Genomic DNA, 18374 nt, shown 5'->3' with positions numbered 1-18374 from the left:
ATACTGAAAAGTTAATATTTTTGGTATTTTGAATACCATATTTTTTATATATCTGCCACTAGTTTTAGTAGTTATATGTCTCTCATTTATAATTTATATTATATTGTATTGATATTTAAAAAATAAAAATAGTATGATATTTAATTATATTAAATTGTATTTATTCAATTGTTATCATTAAAATGGCGGTCAAACTATTTACAAAACATTTTTTTATATTTAATTATTGTATTATTTGGGAAGATTTCACAATTGGATTCATAATTATTTTAACATATATAGTTCATTTACTTAATAAGATTCATAAATATGTTAATTTTTATAATAAATACGGTAAGATTTATAATATTAATGATACATGAACATTATTTAATATACATAAAAAATTTATGCGTCTGTTTAAAAATATCTGTGTGGAATTTAATGAATAAAATGTAACTATTTACTTAATTACATATGAATATGTTAATCTTGACAAAAATATGTAATCATATTTGTGCATTTATTTTTTTCGGTCAACATAATAATTATACATTATTGTAAAACTTTGCATAAATATTTGTAAATTTTATTATTTTTATTTAATTTCATGAATAATTAACTAGATACATGAAATGCTAGTTTAAAATTTGTACGTAATTATATAACACAATATATTTAATTTTAAAATTTGGTATAAATATTTGTAAATTTCTTTAATTTATTTGGATGTATGAAATTATTTTATGTTTGATTTAGTTATGACTTTCAAACTTCTAATTATTTAATATAAGGTATCTAATATATATTTGGTCATAAATATTTACGAATTTAATTGACCATCATTGCGTCAATGAGACGCGTCATTTGAAAATTGAAATCCCGCTCCACCCAACGGTCGAAATGCAGAGACGATAAGTATTCATCTACCGCCACTAAAAGCTTCATCAGCAGTTACAGATCTCGTCGGAGAAGATCAAGCGATGGATTTCCACACTCTAACAAGAAGACAACTCCAAGCTCTCTGCAAGAAGAACAAGATCCCCGCTAACTTGACGAATGTCGCCATGGCCGATTCACTCAAAGCTCTTGATCTCGTAAGCATTTCTTGTGTTTCTTTTCTATTTTCTATTTTCTACGTTAGTTGAAGCATTTCTTCGCACAGATCATGCGTTTTATTTTGTGCGTGTGTGTTTTTTTTTAAATTTTATTTGTGTCTGCTGGAATTAGGTCGAGGGGATTGAGGAGTTTTTGATTGACCGATCAAAATGTGAATCGGAGCAATCCAACATTGAAACGCCAATTGCTCCTCGCACTGGCGGTAGATCATCTGCTCGACGGTTACCAATCAAGGAAGATGCAGTTAGTTCCCAGATTGTGACAAGGACACGACGAGGGGGCAAAGACAAGGAAAATGCGAAGCTGGACGTCAATGAAACTCCAGCAGGACAGAGTTGTCGAAGAAGGGCTCCAATCGCTCCAGTTCGGCCAAAGATGGAGGCCCAGTTGGAGATTGAGATGGAAATTGAAAAGAAAGAACAATCGAATCAAGGTGAGGAGAAAAAGGATGTCCCTGAAACGCCAATGGCAACTAAGGGCCAACGATTGACTAGGGCTACGCGTTCTTCAACTCTAGTGGGTGGGAATCAGAAGGTGGAGACTTGTACGAAGAAAGTCAGCACTCGTACTCGTAGAAGTACAAGATTATTGGAAAATAAAATGATGGAGCTGAATTTGAATGATGATGATGAGATTGAACATATGAAGCTCGACGTTGCATCTGATAATGTAGTCCAGTTATTGGACGATAAGGGTACGATTTTATCATATGTTCATCCGATTGTCAAATATATGATTATTGCCTTTTTTAGCATCTGAAATATTATTTGTTTCCTTGTTCTTGTCCAGGAACTGAAAGCCAGACAATTGACGAAGATGTTCCTAGTAAAGTAGAGACTCTGGTTGCTCCATCTGAAGGAGTTGAAGAACAAGAAGAAGATATTCAAGAGAGTAAGGGAGACGAAGATATTCTGAATAAAACCCAAAATTCAGAAGATTCTAGTCACACCTTGGATGTGGAACCTGAAGAAACTGAAGAGAATGTCCATGCTAGTGAAATCGAGAGTTATGAATTATCTGACCAGAGTTTGAATGTGGAGCCAGTCTTTGAAGAACTTAAAGAATTCATTCAAGAGAGTAAGGGAGACGAGGATATTCTAAGTAAAACCTTGGATGTGCAACCTGAAGAGGTTGAAGATGATGTTCAAAGGGTTGAAGAAACTGAAGAAGTTGAAGATGAAGTTAAAGAGATTGAAGAAGCCGAAGAGGCTGAAGATGGTGTTCAAAAGGTTGAAGAAACTGAAGTGGTTGAAGAGGGTGTTCAAAAGCTTGAAGAAACTGAAGTGGTTGAACATGGTGTTCAAAAGGTTGAACAAACTGAAGTGGTTGAACATGGTGTTCAAATGGTTGAAGAAACCGAAGAGGTTGAAGATGATGTTCAAATGGTTGAAGAAACTGAAGAGGTTAACGATGATGTTCAAGAGATTGAAGAAACTGAAGAGGTTGAGGAAGATATTCAAGAGGTTGAAGATGATGTTCTAATGGTTGAAGAAACTGAAGAGGTTGACGATGATGTTCAAGAGATTGGAGAAGCTGAAGAGGTTGACGAAGATGTTCAAGAGATTGCAGAAACTGAAGTGGTTGAAGAAGTGGAAAATGTTGAAGATGATGTTCTAATGGTTGAAGAAACTGGAGAGGTTGATGATGATGTTCAAGAGATTGGAGAAGCTGAAGAGGTTGACGAAGATGTTCAAGAGATTGAAGAAACTGAAGTGGTTGAAGAAGTGGAAAAGGTTGAAGATGATGTTCTAATGGTTGAAGAAACTGGAGAGGTTGACGATGATGTTCAAGAGATTGAAGGAGCTGAAGATGAACAAAAGGTTGAAGAAACCAAAGATGTTGAAGATGGTGTTCAAAAGGTTGAAGAAGCCGAAGAGGCTGATGATAATGTTAAAATGGTTGAAGATGTTGTTCGAGAGATTGAAGATGATGTTCAAAAGGTTGAAGAAATTGAAGAGGTTGAAGTTGATGATCAAAAGGTTGTTCAAGAAGTTGAAGAAACCGAAGAGGCTGAAGATAATGTTCAAATGGTTGAAAATGTTGTTCGAGAGATTGAAGAAACTAAAGTGGTTGAATGTGATGTTCAAATGGTTGAAGATGTTGTTCAAGAAATTGAAGATGATGTTCAAAATGTTGAAGTTGATGTTCAAGAGGTTGAAGAAACCGAAGAGGCTGAAGATAATGTTCAAATGGTTGAAGATGTTGTACGAGAGATTGAAGATGATGTTCAAGAGGTTGAAAAAATTGAAGAGGTCGAAGTTGATGTTCAAAAGGTTGAAGAAACCGAAGAGGCTGAAGATAATGTTCAAATGGTTGAAAATGTTGTTCGAGAGATTGAAGAAACTAAAGTGGTTGAAGATGATGTTCAAATGGTTGAAGATGTTGTTCTAATGGTTGAAGTTGATGTTCAAAAGGTTGAAGAAACTCATGAGGATGACCATGTTAGTGAAATGGAGAGTTATGAAGTATTTGACCAGACTTTGAATGCGGAGCCAGACAATTTGCTTCAGGAAGGAATCAAAGAAGTTGTAGAAGATCTTCAAGAGAGTAAGGAAGATCTTGTCAGTAAAATCGAGAACTGGGATGTTTCTAGTCAGAATTCGAATGTGCAAGCTGACTGGGTTGAAGAAGTAGAAGATGATGCCAAAAGTATTGAGGACAACAAGATAACCGTGGAATTGCAAGAAAACAATGGTAAACCTTAAACTTGGTGAAATGAATAAAAAAACAAGTTGCTCTGTTTTTTTCATAAAATAATACTCTTTTTTGTTTCCTTGTTTGCAGAAGAAGACATATCGAAAACAACTGAGGGGTTCGATGTTACAATTGCCCAATTGGAGGATAAAGTTAAAGCCCTCCAATTAAATGATGAAAGCATTGAAATGGGTAGGCATTATTATTGTCATAGAAAAAATTGTTTCTTGGTATGCTGTATTTGTTTGTGAAATTATTAATCTCTCCATGAATTTGTAGGATTTGATGATTTGGTAACTGGGGACAGAGATGCTGAAAAAAACATTGATGTTGCTGCAATTCATGTGGAATCGGTTATTAGTCCATTCAAGAAGCCATCATTATCATTATCATCATCATCATCATCAGGCCACGAGAGCTTCCACATTTTGGATGTTAACGAGGAGGAGGAGAAGAAGAAGTCGGAGCTTACAACAACAACAGAGGAGGATGCGGTGATGATGAAGAAAGACTACAGTATTTGTAGCTTGAGGCAGCTGAAGAAGGAATTCAAACAAATTGCTGCTGTAAACAACAAAGGAAAGAAGGATGCTGTTTCAGAACAACTGGTTGTAACTGCAGCAAGACCAGCCTTGCAGGTCATTTCAGAGAACTTTAAAATGGTGGGAAACTAAAGAAAACAAGATCTAGACCCTTTTTGGAGTTTCTTTTTTTATTTCCTCTGAGTTGGTTTCTTGTAATCTTGAGAAGGGGGGGAAGGTTCAAACCCTGGTTTGCCTAAAGCCTTCACTACTTATATTTCAAAACAAATTACAATCCAATTATGTTTCAATAAATATGATTTCAACTTTCCTTTTAAATTTGCTTGTGAAGACAAATAGCAGAGATATGTCACATCTGTCATCATCTCATGAAACCCTTTTGACAAGTCCTCTTTCTTTCTCTCTCTCTCTATATATATATATCTATCTATCTATCTATTATCTTCTTCAATAGTTTAAAAACTCAAAATTGTGGAAGGAAGCATGAGCAGTTCTTCAAAATCTCTGTAATAATCAATTGGAATTTGAACCCTTTGTCCATTTGTATAACTTTGTCTTCTTCTCTTTAACTACTCGCAAGCTTCCAAATATTCCTTGCTGTCACAGGGCTCACTCTCTCTCTCTCTATAAGCAACCACCAGGGTCCGGGCGGAAGTAACGACGGACGATCGTGAGACGATTCTGTCGGTCCATTTCATTTGGGTATTTTTCTTTTCATTAAATTCGCTGGCAATTTGGAGTTTTGGACCCCATTTCATTGATTAGTCACAATACTATTCTTACCACTAATTAAGTCATGCTTTTTACAAGCCTTCAACGGAAAGATATTCTCATTTTTTTTACTCATCAACAAGAGTAAATGGAAAGTAATGTGAATTTGAGTTATAAACCTGCCATGGTTAACTGACTTTCCTTTCTTCACACTTCACTGACCACTACTTTACTTCCATGGCTGCTAATGTCAGACGGTCTCTCATCAGATTATGCAGATAGAAAGAACCACTCTCTCTCTCTGAGCATCCTGTGGTTTCCTTCCTCCTGGATCGTTGGTGACGGCCATGACGGTGGTGGCCGGAGGATCTACCTTTCTCGCCTTGCTCATCTATTTCAACATGCAATTCTCAGAGGCTGCGGCGGCTGTGGCTGTTCAAGGCAAGAACATCTATCTAATCTCTGTTCTTGAGGGGGCAAAGACAAGGAAAATGCGAAGCTGGACGTCAATGAAACTCCAGCAGGACAGAGTTGTCGAAGAAGGGCTCCAATCGCTCCAGTTCGGCCAAAGATGGAGGCCCAGTTGGAGATTGAGATGGAAATTGAAAAGAAAGAACAATCGAATCAAGGTGAGGAGAAAAAGGATGTCCCTGAAACGCCAATGGCAACTAAGGGCCAACGATTGACTAGGGCTACGCGTTCTTCAACTCTAGTGGGTGGGAATCAGAAGGTGGAGACTTGTACGAAGAAAGTCAGCACTCGTACTCGTAGAAGTACAAGATTATTGGAAAATAAAATGATGGAGCTGAATTTGAATGATGATGATGAGATTGAACATATGAAGCTCGACGTTGCATCTGATAATGTAGTCCAGTTATTGGACGATAAGGGTACGATTTTATCATATGTTCATCCGATTGTCAAATATATGATTATTGCCTTTTTTAGCATCTGAAATATTATTTGTTTCCTTGTTCTTGTCCAGGAACTGAAAGCCAGACAATTGACGAAGATGTTCCTAGTAAAGTAGAGACTCTGGTTGCTCCATCTGAAGGAGTTGAAGAACAAGAAGAAGATATTCAAGAGAGTAAGGGAGACGAAGATATTCTGAATAAAACCCAAAATTCAGAAGATTCTAGTCACACCTTGGATGTGGAACCTGAAGAAACTGAAGAGAATGTCCATGCTAGTGAAATCGAGAGTTATGAATTATCTGACCAGAGTTTGAATGTGGAGCCAGTCTTTGAAGAACTTAAAGAATTCATTCAAGAGAGTAAGGGAGACGAGGATATTCTAAGTAAAACCTTGGATGTGCAACCTGAAGAGGTTGAAGATGATGTTCAAAGGGTTGAAGAAACTGAAGAAGTTGAAGATGAAGTTAAAGAGATTGAAGAAGCCGAAGAGGCTGAAGATGGTGTTCAAAAGGTTGAAGAAACTGAAGTGGTTGAAGAGGGTGTTCAAAAGCTTGAAGAAACTGAAGTGGTTGAACATGGTGTTCAAAAGGTTGAACAAACTGAAGTGGTTGAACATGGTGTTCAAATGGTTGAAGAAACCGAAGAGGTTGAAGATGATGTTCAAATGGTTGAAGAAACTGAAGAGGTTAACGATGATGTTCAAGAGATTGAAGAAACTGAAGAGGTTGAGGAAGATATTCAAGAGGTTGAAGATGATGTTCTAATGGTTGAAGAAACTGAAGAGGTTGACGATGATGTTCAAGAGATTGGAGAAGCTGAAGAGGTTGACGAAGATGTTCAAGAGATTGCAGAAACTGAAGTGGTTGAAGAAGTGGAAAATGTTGAAGATGATGTTCTAATGGTTGAAGAAACTGGAGAGGTTGATGATGATGTTCAAGAGATTGGAGAAGCTGAAGAGGTTGACGAAGATGTTCAAGAGATTGAAGAAACTGAAGTGGTTGAAGAAGTGGAAAAGGTTGAAGATGATGTTCTAATGGTTGAAGAAACTGGAGAGGTTGACGATGATGTTCAAGAGATTGAAGGAGCTGAAGATGAACAAAAGGTTGAAGAAACCAAAGATGTTGAAGATGGTGTTCAAAAGGTTGAAGAAGCCGAAGAGGCTGATGATAATGTTAAAATGGTTGAAGATGTTGTTCGAGAGATTGAAGATGATGTTCAAAAGGTTGAAGAAATTGAAGAGGTTGAAGTTGATGATCAAAAGGTTGTTCAAGAAGTTGAAGAAACCGAAGAGGCTGAAGATAATGTTCAAATGGTTGAAAATGTTGTTCGAGAGATTGAAGAAACTAAAGTGGTTGAATGTGATGTTCAAATGGTTGAAGATGTTGTTCAAGAAATTGAAGATGATGTTCAAAATGTTGAAGTTGATGTTCAAGAGGTTGAAGAAACCGAAGAGGCTGAAGATAATGTTCAAATGGTTGAAGATGTTGTACGAGAGATTGAAGATGATGTTCAAGAGGTTGAAAAAATTGAAGAGGTCGAAGTTGATGTTCAAAAGGTTGAAGAAACCGAAGAGGCTGAAGATAATGTTCAAATGGTTGAAAATGTTGTTCGAGAGATTGAAGAAACTAAAGTGGTTGAAGATGATGTTCAAATGGTTGAAGATGTTGTTCTAATGGTTGAAGTTGATGTTCAAAAGGTTGAAGAAACTCATGAGGATGACCATGTTAGTGAAATGGAGAGTTATGAAGTATTTGACCAGACTTTGAATGCGGAGCCAGACAATTTGCTTCAGGAAGGAATCAAAGAAGTTGTAGAAGATCTTCAAGAGAGTAAGGAAGATCTTGTCAGTAAAATCGAGAACTGGGATGTTTCTAGTCAGAATTCGAATGTGCAAGCTGACTGGGTTGAAGAAGTAGAAGATGATGCCAAAAGTATTGAGGACAACAAGATAACCGTGGAATTGCAAGAAAACAATGGTAAACCTTAAACTTGGTGAAATGAATAAAAAAACAAGTTGCTCTGTTTTTTTCATAAAATAATACTCTTTTTTGTTTCCTTGTTTGCAGAAGAAGACATATCGAAAACAACTGAGGGGTTCGATGTTACAATTGCCCAATTGGAGGATAAAGTTAAAGCCCTCCAATTAAATGATGAAAGCATTGAAATGGGTAGGCATTATTATTGTCATAGAAAAAATTGTTTCTTGGTATGCTGTATTTGTTTGTGAAATTATTAATCTCTCCATGAATTTGTAGGATTTGATGATTTGGTAACTGGGGACAGAGATGCTGAAAAAAACATTGATGTTGCTGCAATTCATGTGGAATCGGTTATTAGTCCATTCAAGAAGCCATCATTATCATTATCATCATCATCATCATCAGGCCACGAGAGCTTCCACATTTTGGATGTTAACGAGGAGGAGGAGAAGAAGAAGTCGGAGCTTACAACAACAACAGAGGAGGATGCGGTGATGATGAAGAAAGACTACAGTATTTGTAGCTTGAGGCAGCTGAAGAAGGAATTCAAACAAATTGCTGCTGTAAACAACAAAGGAAAGAAGGATGCTGTTTCAGAACAACTGGTTGTAACTGCAGCAAGACCAGCCTTGCAGGTCATTTCAGAGAACTTTAAAATGGTGGGAAACTAAAGAAAACAAGATCTAGACCCTTTTTGGAGTTTCTTTTTTTATTTCCTCTGAGTTGGTTTCTTGTAATCTTGAGAAGGGGGGGAAGGTTCAAACCCTGGTTTGCCTAAAGCCTTCACTACTTATATTTCAAAACAAATTACAATCCAATTATGTTTCAATAAATATGATTTCAACTTTCCTTTTAAATTTGCTTGTGAAGACAAATAGCAGAGATATGTCACATCTGTCATCATCTCATGAAACCCTTTTGACAAGTCCTCTTTCTTTCTCTCTCTCTCTATATATATATATCTATCTATCTATCTATTATCTTCTTCAATAGTTTAAAAACTCAAAATTGTGGAAGGAAGCATGAGCAGTTCTTCAAAATCTCTGTAATAATCAATTGGAATTTGAACCCTTTGTCCATTTGTATAACTTTGTCTTCTTCTCTTTAACTACTCGCAAGCTTCCAAATATTCCTTGCTGTCACAGGGCTCACTCTCTCTCTCTCTATAAGCAACCACCAGGGTCCGGGCGGAAGTAACGACGGACGATCGTGAGACGATTCTGTCGGTCCATTTCATTTGGGTATTTTTCTTTTCATTAAATTCGCTGGCAATTTGGAGTTTTGGACCCCATTTCATTGATTAGTGACAATACTATTCTTACCACTAATTAAGTCATGCTTTTTACAAGCCTTCAACGGAAAGATATTCTCAATTTTTTTACTCATCAACAAGAGTAAATGGAAAGTAATGTGAATTTGAGTTATAAACCTGCCATGGTTAACTGACTTTCCTTTCTTCACACTTCACTGGCCACTACTTTACTTCCATGGCTGCTAATGTCAGACGGTCTCTCATCAGATTATGCAGATAGAAAGAACCACTCTCTCTCTCTGAGCATCCTGTGGTTTCCTTCCTCCTGAATCGTTGGTGACGGCCATGACGGTGGTGGCCGGAGGATCTACCTTTCTAGCCTTGCTCATCTATTTCAACATGCAATTCTCAGAGGCGGCTGTGGCTGTTCAAGGCAAGAACATCTATCTAATCTCTGTTCTTGAATGATAGTAGTAGATTTGATTTATTGGGTATTATTGGATTCTCTGGTTCGTGATTTGACTTGATTGAATTGGTAACTGAGAATTGAGATCATAGTAGTTTGGCAGAACCCATACTCTACTACCCCCTTTGCATGTCAGCAATTCACTCTAATTTGCTGTTCTTTCTCTCATATATGCAGACTGTCCTCTAGATATAAGTGGGTCGAACTTCAGTCTAGCTGCTACAACATGTTCTAATAAAGAAGATAGAGGAAAGTGTTGTCGATATATTAACGCCTTTGTAGCTGTTTCCGTCGCTCGATACGCAAATGTGACAGGAAATTTGGGTGTCAATTCAGATATGTCCCGAATTTGTTTAAATTCCATATCAAAAACATTACAAATTCATGGAGTAACACCAAACGCCACAATTTTCTGCGGGTTCGGGTTCAAAATTCCCGTTAACTATGAATGTCAACGAAGAACAACCGTTACAGAAATGCTGCAATCTCCTAGATTCAGAATCGTGAAGGAGAAGTGTACTAAACAACCGTTATCTGTTGAAAGCAATTGTAGAAAATGTTTGAATTCTGGCATTGTTTATCTTCGGAATCTGATAATCAGTCCGGATAATACGACGTTGACTACATGTCGGGACGCAACTTTTGCTGCCCTCGCCAGCCAAACCGACAACATGTCGGTTGCTGAATTGGCGAATTGTTTCTTCGGTGTTCAAGGGCTATTCAGCGTTCCTCCAAGTATGTTTTTGAGTTTCAGTTATTTTTTCTGTTGAAAACTAAAAATTCCTTTTTTATGTTTCAATTGCTAGTTTTGAAGAATTCGTCATCGTCTATGGTTTCACCACCGCCGGAGGTTACTCCCAGTCCAATCCCCGCCGCCAGCCCAAACCAACTGTCAATGACTATACCCGTTAATAAGAAACAAAACCGAAGCTACCACCTCACACTTGGTCCAGCTGTTGGTATAGCGGTTACTTCAGTTGCTGTATTGATAATCATCGTATTGGTGTTTCTCATACGTCGAAAGAAGAGACAGCTACACGAAGCTAGAACCATTACCACCTCGAATACGACATCTCCAACCGCTTCTTCTCAGATTCAAACAAGAAGACTCTCCCCAGGTAAAGAACCTGTCTTTCAATTTTATTGCACTCATAACAGTTATAAGTCAAATTTTTTGTTTTGTTTTGTTTTTTGGGTAGCTCCTTTGCCTTTGTTGATGAAGATTGGGTACAAGGAAACGAAAAAGGCGACAAACAACTTTGTTACGGTTGTTGGACAAGGAGGTTTCGGGACTGTTTACAAAGCTCAGTTTGAAGACGGTTCCACATTGGCAGTGAAGCGAATGGATAAGGTGGAATCGGAGGAGCAGGCTGACGATGATTTCTGCAGAGAAATTGAGATTCTTTCGCGGTTACACCATCGACATTTAGTCGCTTTGAAAGGATTTTGCACTGGAAATCAAGAAAGGTTTCTCATGTATGAATATATGGGAAATGGAAGTTTAAAGGATCATCTTCACAGTAAGTCCATTGTCTCAATAACTATGATTCATATGATCATTGTTTGATCACGAAATCTTATGTGCTGCAGGTCCAGGTAGAACTCCTCTCAGTTGGCGGACTAGAGTTCAGATCGCAATCGATGTCGCGAATGCCTTGGTAGTTAAAAAAAACGAATCCTTATCATATTTGGTTCAAATTTGATATCTTTGATTTGCAGGAATACCTTCATTTCTACTGCGATCCTCCACTGTGTCATCGAGATATTAAATCCAGCAATATATTATTGGATGATTCTTTTGTGGCAAAGGTATTGCGCGTATTTTACAATTTTCAGTAGAATTTTTTGAAAATGTTAAAGTTTGTATTATTAGAGTTGTCATGAACACAACTTAGACACCAGTTTTACACCACATGACTAAATGTATAGTTCAGGTTGCAGATTTCGGCCTAGCCCATGTTACAAAACACGACACAATCTCATTTGAGCCAGTAACCACAGTTGTCCGGGGCACACCAGGTAAGTAATAAAAAGAACAAACATTTGCAACTAAAACCACGACATATTAACAGTTTTTTTCAGGGTACATGGATCCGGAATACGTGATAATGCAGGAGCTTACAGATAAAAGTGATGTTTACAGTTACGGTGTATTACTGTTGGAATTGGTGACAGCTAGGAAAGCCATTCAAGACAACAAGAACCTGGTAGAGTGGTCACAGGCATTCATTTCATCAGATTCTTCGAGACTTATAGAGCTTGTGGATTCGAGTATACGAGAATCGTTCAACTTCTATCAACTTGAGACAATAGTAAGTTTGGTGAAATGGTGCACACAGAGAGAAGGGCGAGCAAGGCCTTCGATTAAGCAAGTGTTAAGGTTACTATATGAGTGCTGTGATCCATTGCAGAATGGGTTTTTACAGGCAGTTGAAGATAATAATGAAGAAGAAGAAGAAGTGAAAATGAAGAATAATAATAATGATAAAGATCTTGCTTCTTCTTCTTCTTCTTCAACAACAACAACGTCTAGGTCCACCCATGGAAGTAGATGTTTGATTTTAGACACTACTAGCTCTCCTCATTCTCCTACTCAAGGGATTCATTAATCCCTCTAAAAGTCCAATTTTCCACCAATAATACATATCTTTGGAGCCCTTATTTTTAAATGTCTTTTGTTGTTACAATAATATATTGATATTTACTCATTGAGTGCTTTGAGTTGTGCAATAAATAAAAGTTTGTCTTTCTCTCCCACATATTGACAATGTTCTTTCATGTCTTCACTTCTAATTTATAATTTCTTAAATTGAACGAGAAGGTCAATAAACATATCTAAGCTCTGTGAAGTCATCAATGAAAATACAGTGTAGAAGGTGGTAGAACAATGACAAATGATGTCGGATAACCTACAACTCATCAATGACATAACATTGTAGAAGGTGGTAGAACAATGACAAATGATGTCAGAGAGTTAACTTACAACTCATCAATGACTCGAATACACTATTATGTGATCACAGACTAAATTGTCTTGATGAAATATATAACTTTTAGGCCGATAAAAATTACCGATATTATAGGTATGTCGAAAATACCGTACCGCAATATATTGAATATATCGATTTTTAAGATATACCGAAAAAATATAAGGTATGAAAACGATATCGTTATTGGTAAGGTAAAAGTATGTGATTTTTAAAATTTTGGTATATCGAGATATCGAAATAATATTTATAAATTAATATATATATATATATATATATATATATATATATATATATATATATAATACTTATATTATTTATAAGGAAATAATTAAATATTAAAATATAATTATAATGAAATATTATTTAATTTTATCGATACCGTACCGAAATCAAGGTAAGGTAAATATATGATTTTTTTATACCGAAATTAAGGTATACCGAAATCAAAGTAAGGTAAAAATATAATTTTTTTGTGTATCAAAATTTTCGGTAAGGTATAAGGTATGGATAAAACATTAAGGTATATCGTACCGATCCACCCTTAATAACTCTCACCCAAAAAATAAAATTAACCAAAAATATTTATAAAAGTACTCATTATACAAAATTATCCATTAATGTTGAATTAATTAATTATTAAGAGTAGTAGACAATTCAATAAAAATTAATATTGGTTTTTAAAATATATATTTTGTAAATTAATTAAAATATATATATATATATATAATAGAAAAAACAATATTTGAAACATTAAAACAGAAAAAACTATATTTAGGCTTTTATTATAATTTTTTTTATCTCATTTTGTAGGTTGGAACGAATCTAATTCCATGTCTAGTATTGGAACAATTAAAAAATAAAAAAGTTTGGGCCTTCCATTTCTCATACCAACAGTAAAAAGAAGCCATTTTTTTTCATGTTGTTTGACCCACATCACATTACTAATTTGAGAAAAAAATGTGAAAAAAGAAAGAGATCAAATTGAAATAGTTCAAAACTACGATAAAAATATAGAATTTACATAAAATCCATGGTAATTAGAGTGAAGGTATGTGTAACTGATGTCGACGAAGACTTTAGCGATTCTTTCAAACGAGAAGCAGGCTGGGCTAGGCTAGGCTAGGCTGGGCTAGGCTAGGCTGGGCTAGGCTGGCGGGTGCCCTGTGCGTGGTGGATTAATAATCCACTGTCTTGATCTACCAAGGCAAAGAGTCGAGCTTCTATTTCTTCCGGGAACCAGTAAGACGTCATTGTCATTTCAATCTTTGTAAAGTCATCATCTATTCTGTTTAACACTGTTTAACACGAATAAGTTGTTCTTCCCTCGTGTTAGCCAGGAAGTTCGAACCTGCTATTCTATCGATATAAAAAAATGGGAGTTTATAGATCGTAAGAGTTTAATTTAAAAAATATTACTTACATAATATTATTATATTTATAATTATATTAATTTTTTTAAATTTATTAATATAAATTTATAATTTTTAATATAAAATAGTATAAAATCATAAAAACGAAATTATTTATAAACTTGTAAAATCGTAAAATCTTATTATTATAAATTTAAAATTTTAAAAAATTTTACTTATTTAATTATTTATTTAAAATAAAAAACGTTAACCTTTTATAAAATCGTAAAATCTTAAAATTTTAAGAGTAAATTCGAGATTTTAACAAATTCAGTTCAACGTCAAAACGAATATAAATGAAACGCAACTATGTCACCTCGTAACAAGGAGGGGGTCGATGGTTTGTCAGTTCAGTTTAATTTTTCAATCTAATAATTTTTGGGTATCCATAACCGTCTCTACGCCTGATCCAATTAGCTAATTTAATTTTTTTTTTTAAATCTAGATATTGAAGAACTAAGAAAAACAATTATTTATGTAAAAATGATGTGAAGAAATTTAATTTATTGTAACCTTTTTCAATACATTGAAAAATCAAATTTGATATCATCAACCTATTACATTTTATTATTTATATAAAAATATAATATCATTTAATTAGCAATTATATAACTGTTACCTTAATACATTTCTAATGCCTTAATTTGAAGGTTATAAATATGATATATATTTTTTTATTTCGATATTCAACTTTTGACATACAATAATTTATATGGCGTAGGTTGAAAAATAATTTAAATAACTTAATGAATAATTAAATAATCAATATCTTATTAAAAAAAAAAGCAAAGTTGATATATTTGTTAAATTTATTAATATATTTTGAATGAATTACTTTATCTCAGTTGGATGAAATGTTTTTGCACTTTGATTATAAAATTCTTTAGACATTAACATTTTAATTAATTTATTTCGATTATTAAAAATAATTACACATAAATTCAAATAATGGCAATTTTTATTATTTAAGGTTGGTTTTAGTTAAATTTTGATTTAAAAATAAATAAATAAGAAGGACAGTCACTAACCTAGTGTAAGATTTTTGTATGGAAAGCTGAATTTTTTGTGAGTTTGTTTAGGGTTTTGTAATGCAAATGACATTTCGTCTCTTCTTCTCCGGTGCCGGTGGTCATCCAATTCCCTTCCCGTCGTGGCAGCCATCTCCAAATGCGGCGGCGGTGGTCTCTGCTATCAATCTTTACTCATCACCATTTGCTTCCCTCCAACCAAAATCACCCGCCCTAAAACGCCCTTCAAAAACCCCCTCTTTACCTCTGCTACACACTCAACCCAGGGAAGCCACACCCACCGAACTAGAAAAAAACACTAGTGCCCCCCTGCGTAAAAAGGTACTGTCTTTGATTTTTTAATTATATTATCGTCTGGAAAGATTTAGCAGCAGGGTTTTTTCTTGGGTGAAGGTTTTGGTCCCAATAGGGTTCGGTACTGAGGAAATTGAAGCCGTGATATTGATTGATGTCCTCCGACGAGCTGGAGCAGAGGTGACAGTGGCATCCGTCGAGCCGCAGCTGGAAATCAAAGCGTCTTCCAGCACCAGAATTGTTGCCGATAAGTCTATCGCCGCCTGCTCTGAACAAATCTTCGATCTTATCGCTTTGCCTGTTAGTTTGCAGACAACCTGTTCGATAATTTGCAACGCAGATAAAAATCTGTTCCCCAGTTAGATGTTTGTTAATCATTGGGAATTTTCCCCCTTTTTTTTCTCCATCTTCATTTGTTTAGGGTGGAATGCCCGGGTCCGTTCGTTTAAGAGACTGCGAAATCCTGCGTAAAATTACATGTAGACAGGCTGAAGAAAAAAGGTTGTACAGCGCCATTTGTGCTGCTCCGGCCGTCACTCTTTTGCCATGGGGTCTTCTAAAGAGGAAGCAGGTAGTTACAATATTTATTTGAGACCTCTCTTTTAATCTCAAGTGTTTGATTTGAGACTTGTTTCCTGCAAGACGACTTGCCACCCTGCATTCATGGACAAGCTTCCGACATTATGGGCAGTAAAATCAAAGATTCAAGTTTCGGGTCAGCTCACGACAGGCCGAGGCCCGGGAACATCGTTTGAATTCGCTGTTTCCTTGGTGGAGCAACTCTTTGGGGAGACAATTGCAAAGGGTATTGGAGAATCGTTGGTAAGAGATTTACTCTAGCTAGGTTTCCTTTTTATCCTACTGAAACTGAATGTTGCTCATTCAAGCTCAACATGGGCTGCAAATTGCATAATCTTTGAAAGTTCAGACAGAACGTGATTCATTTAGATAATGATTCAGATTATAGTGTAACTATTGTCGTTTCATTTGGTAGACAGTTTATCCTTTTAGTCATGAACCTAATTATAGTGTCATTTTTTCTTCACGGGATAGAGATTTTTTTCTCGATCCTTTGGCATCATCATCAGATTATTGTTTAGTTCATTACGATTTTCATAGCCCTATATGTATGGGTATCCAATCCTATGGCTCTTGATTCAACTGTTCAAACCACTTGGTTCTTTTTCTCTGCTTTAGTTAATGATGCACGAGAGTCGCAGGAGGGAAGAGTTAAACGGGACTGACTGGACCACGGTGGATCCTCATGTAAGTAGTTTCTTACCGGCTCTCCATTTTCTCTGTTTTATCTACTATTACTAGATAATTTTCAAATCGGGTTGGTCTCTGGCTCTGTTGTGATAGGCAGGTTCTTATTCCAGTAGCTAATGGTTCTGAAGAAATTGAAGTTGTTACTATTGCTGACATTCTGCGGCGAGCTAAAGTTAATGTCGTGATTGCTTCGGTTGAAAGATCCACAAAGATCTGCGGGTCCCAAGGCACGAAGATAGTCGCAGACACCTCGATCAGTAGAGCTGCCGAGTCAACATATGATGTCATCATCTTGCCGGTGAGAATTTGATTACTGGGCTTAGTTTTATTCATCAGCTTATTACTTATTCGGTCCAGTGATGTATTTCCTCCAGGGAGGAGCTATGGGGGTTGAGAGGCTACAGAAATCGCGGATTTTGAAGAAACTACTGAAGGATCAAGAATCAAGTGGACGAATTTATGGAGCAAGCTGTTCATCACCTGTGGTTCTTGATAAACTAGGGCTACTAAAGGTATGGTGATCTCTTGACAGACAGATAATAAATGATTGGCTAATCTTTGATTGATCATAGTAAGTAATGAAATCTTCACAGGACAAGACAACAACCGGTCATCCGTCAATCATGAGTTCGTTGACGAACAACTTAGTGAATGATGCTAGAGTGGTGATTGATGGAAATTTGATAACATGTAAGGGCCTGGCAACGGTCACAGATTTTTCTTTGGCTATTGTTGGCAAACTTTTTAGTCATGCTAGAGCCAGAAGTGTTGCAGAAGGACTCGTGTTTGAGTATCCCCGTGATTTGTCGGGTTAACTCAATTGTCGCGGTTTTGAATTCACAAGTATACAAGTACGTCACTAGAATCATGGTTGGATGGCTAGTCGTGAATTAGTTATTGTCCGGTCTATAGTTCAAATTTGATCAAATTTGATTCCCACTCAAAAAAATGTGTTGTAAAGTACAGCCTTATTTAGATCTTTTTGGTAAAATCCATATATTGTTTGGTTTGTTTAAAATTATATGCACATAACAAAATGAGGTGTAAACACTTTTTTTAAAAATAATCCATGTTTAAAAAATTGATAAAGCATGATGACATGGAAATAAAAAAAATATATATATCATATCCATTGTATAATATGTTTCTTTAAAGTTTGATCATATAAATTAATAATTAGTATTTATATTGGTTAAAAGATAAGAAATTGCACAAAACAAAAATTAGAAAATAAGAATCCATATAATTTATTTATTTAAAAAGACAATGATATGATAAATGATTTTTTTTTATTAATTTAAATATTAATAATAATAAAAAGAAAGAAAATTAATAAATATAAGGGTAAAAAAGTAAAAAAACAAATTATACTACCGAATACTGATCAATTTATTTATTTAAAAAGACAATGATATGATAAATGATTTTTTTTTATTAATTTAAATATTAATAATAATAAAAAGAAAGAAAATTAATAAATATAAGGGTAAAAAAGTAAAAAAACAAATTATACTACCGAATACTGATCAAACATTATACTAGTTTCCAAATCAATATTAGGATTTGGTGAAAGTGACTTGTTATTAATGTTAAATTAATAAATACAAAATTATAATAAAATGTGATTTTTGCTTCTTGACTAATTGGACGGACAAAATATTACTTTATGTATGAAGTGTTGTTGTTGGTCAAGCCGAAAGTAACTGAAAGAAAAAGATCTCATCACAT

At 35.3% G+C, this 18374-nt stretch overlaps 4 protein-coding genes across 5 annotated transcripts; all 4 read left to right on the top strand.

The window, feature by feature from the left end:
• Positions 1–854: 854 nt before the first annotated feature.
• Positions 855–4652, top strand: LOC124933043 (probable serine/threonine-protein kinase kinX). The gene is made up of 5 exons (XM_047473769.1): positions 855–1076; positions 1210–1792; positions 1888–3792; positions 3883–3984; positions 4072–4652. The coding sequence occupies exons 1-5, from the start codon at positions 963–965 to the stop codon at positions 4464–4466; spliced, it is 3099 nt and encodes a 1032-aa protein (XP_047329725.1). The 5' UTR covers positions 855–962; the 3' UTR covers positions 4467–4652.
• Positions 4653–5147: 495 nt separating this feature from the next.
• On the top strand, positions 5148–8795 carry LOC124933044 (probable serine/threonine-protein kinase kinX). The gene is made up of 4 exons (XM_047473770.1): positions 5148–5935; positions 6031–7935; positions 8026–8127; positions 8215–8795. Exons 1-4 carry the CDS (start codon positions 5617–5619, stop codon positions 8607–8609), a joined length of 2721 nt encoding a protein of 906 aa, XP_047329726.1. The 5' UTR covers positions 5148–5616; the 3' UTR covers positions 8610–8795.
• A 137-nt stretch (positions 8796–8932) lies between these two features.
• Positions 8933–12434, top strand: LOC124933045 (probable receptor-like protein kinase At1g49730). Of its 2 annotated transcripts, XM_047473772.1 has the most exons (9): positions 8933–9179; positions 9458–9623; positions 9834–10391; positions 10463–10774; positions 10856–11176; positions 11247–11314; positions 11376–11465; positions 11591–11675; positions 11739–12434. In XM_047473772.1, exons 2-9 carry the CDS (start codon positions 9536–9538, stop codon positions 12263–12265), a joined length of 2049 nt encoding a protein of 682 aa, XP_047329728.1. In that variant the 5' UTR covers positions 8933–9179; positions 9458–9535; the 3' UTR covers positions 12266–12434. The 2 variants fall into 2 exon arrangements, with proteins under 2 accessions (XP_047329728.1, XP_047329727.1); XM_047473771.1 differs by lacking the exon at positions 8933–9179 and having other exon boundaries at positions 9249–9623.
• Positions 12435–15094: 2660 nt separating this feature from the next.
• On the top strand, positions 15095–17667 carry LOC124929449 (protein DJ-1 homolog C). The gene is made up of 8 exons (XM_047469811.1): positions 15095–15404; positions 15477–15677; positions 15799–15948; positions 16020–16199; positions 16575–16643; positions 16744–16944; positions 17021–17158; positions 17240–17667. The coding sequence occupies exons 1-8, from the start codon at positions 15144–15146 to the stop codon at positions 17459–17461; spliced, it is 1422 nt and encodes a 473-aa protein (XP_047325767.1). The 5' UTR covers positions 15095–15143; the 3' UTR covers positions 17462–17667.
• Positions 17668–18374: the final 707 nt, after the last annotated feature.

The sequence above is a fragment of the Impatiens glandulifera genome, chromosome 3 (genome assembly GCF_907164915.1).
Source record: "Impatiens glandulifera chromosome 3, dImpGla2.1, whole genome shotgun sequence".
In the NCBI taxonomy this organism is placed as follows: domain Eukaryota; kingdom Viridiplantae; phylum Streptophyta; class Magnoliopsida; order Ericales; family Balsaminaceae; genus Impatiens; species Impatiens glandulifera.
This window is presented reverse-complemented; position numbering and strand designations above follow the sequence as displayed.

Bases quoted from the DNA above. Each gene is read 5' to 3' on its own strand.
- LOC124929449 (XM_047469811.1), top strand. From the start codon at position 15,144: ATGCAAATGACATTTCGTCTCTTCTTCTCCGGTGCCGGTGGTCATCCA. The intron at 15,405-15,476 runs GTACTGTCTTTG...TCTTGGGTGAAG, and splicing joins GTGCCCCCCTGCGTAAAAAG to GTTTTGGTCCCAATAGGGTT. The intron at 16,945-17,020 runs GTGAGAATTTGA...TATTTCCTCCAG, and splicing joins ATGATGTCATCATCTTGCCG to GGAGGAGCTATGGGGGTTGA.
- LOC124933045 (XM_047473772.1), top strand. From the start codon at position 9,536: ATGACGGTGGTGGCCGGAGGATCTACCTTTCTAGCCTTGCTCATCTAT. The intron at 10,392-10,462 runs GTATGTTTTTGA...TTCAATTGCTAG, and splicing joins GCTATTCAGCGTTCCTCCAA to TTTTGAAGAATTCGTCATCG. The intron at 11,177-11,246 runs GTAAGTCCATTG...TATGTGCTGCAG, and splicing joins TTTAAAGGATCATCTTCACA to GTCCAGGTAGAACTCCTCTC.
- LOC124933043 (XM_047473769.1), top strand. From the start codon at position 963: ATGGATTTCCACACTCTAACAAGAAGACAACTCCAAGCTCTCTGCAAG. The intron at 3,793-3,882 runs GTAAACCTTAAA...CCTTGTTTGCAG, and splicing joins GGAATTGCAAGAAAACAATG to AAGAAGACATATCGAAAACA. The intron at 3,985-4,071 runs GTAGGCATTATT...ATGAATTTGTAG, and splicing joins TGATGAAAGCATTGAAATGG to GATTTGATGATTTGGTAACT.
- LOC124933044 (XM_047473770.1), top strand. From the start codon at position 5,617: ATGGAGGCCCAGTTGGAGATTGAGATGGAAATTGAAAAGAAAGAACAA. The intron at 5,936-6,030 runs GTACGATTTTAT...GTTCTTGTCCAG, and splicing joins CCAGTTATTGGACGATAAGG to GAACTGAAAGCCAGACAATT. The intron at 8,128-8,214 runs GTAGGCATTATT...ATGAATTTGTAG, and splicing joins TGATGAAAGCATTGAAATGG to GATTTGATGATTTGGTAACT.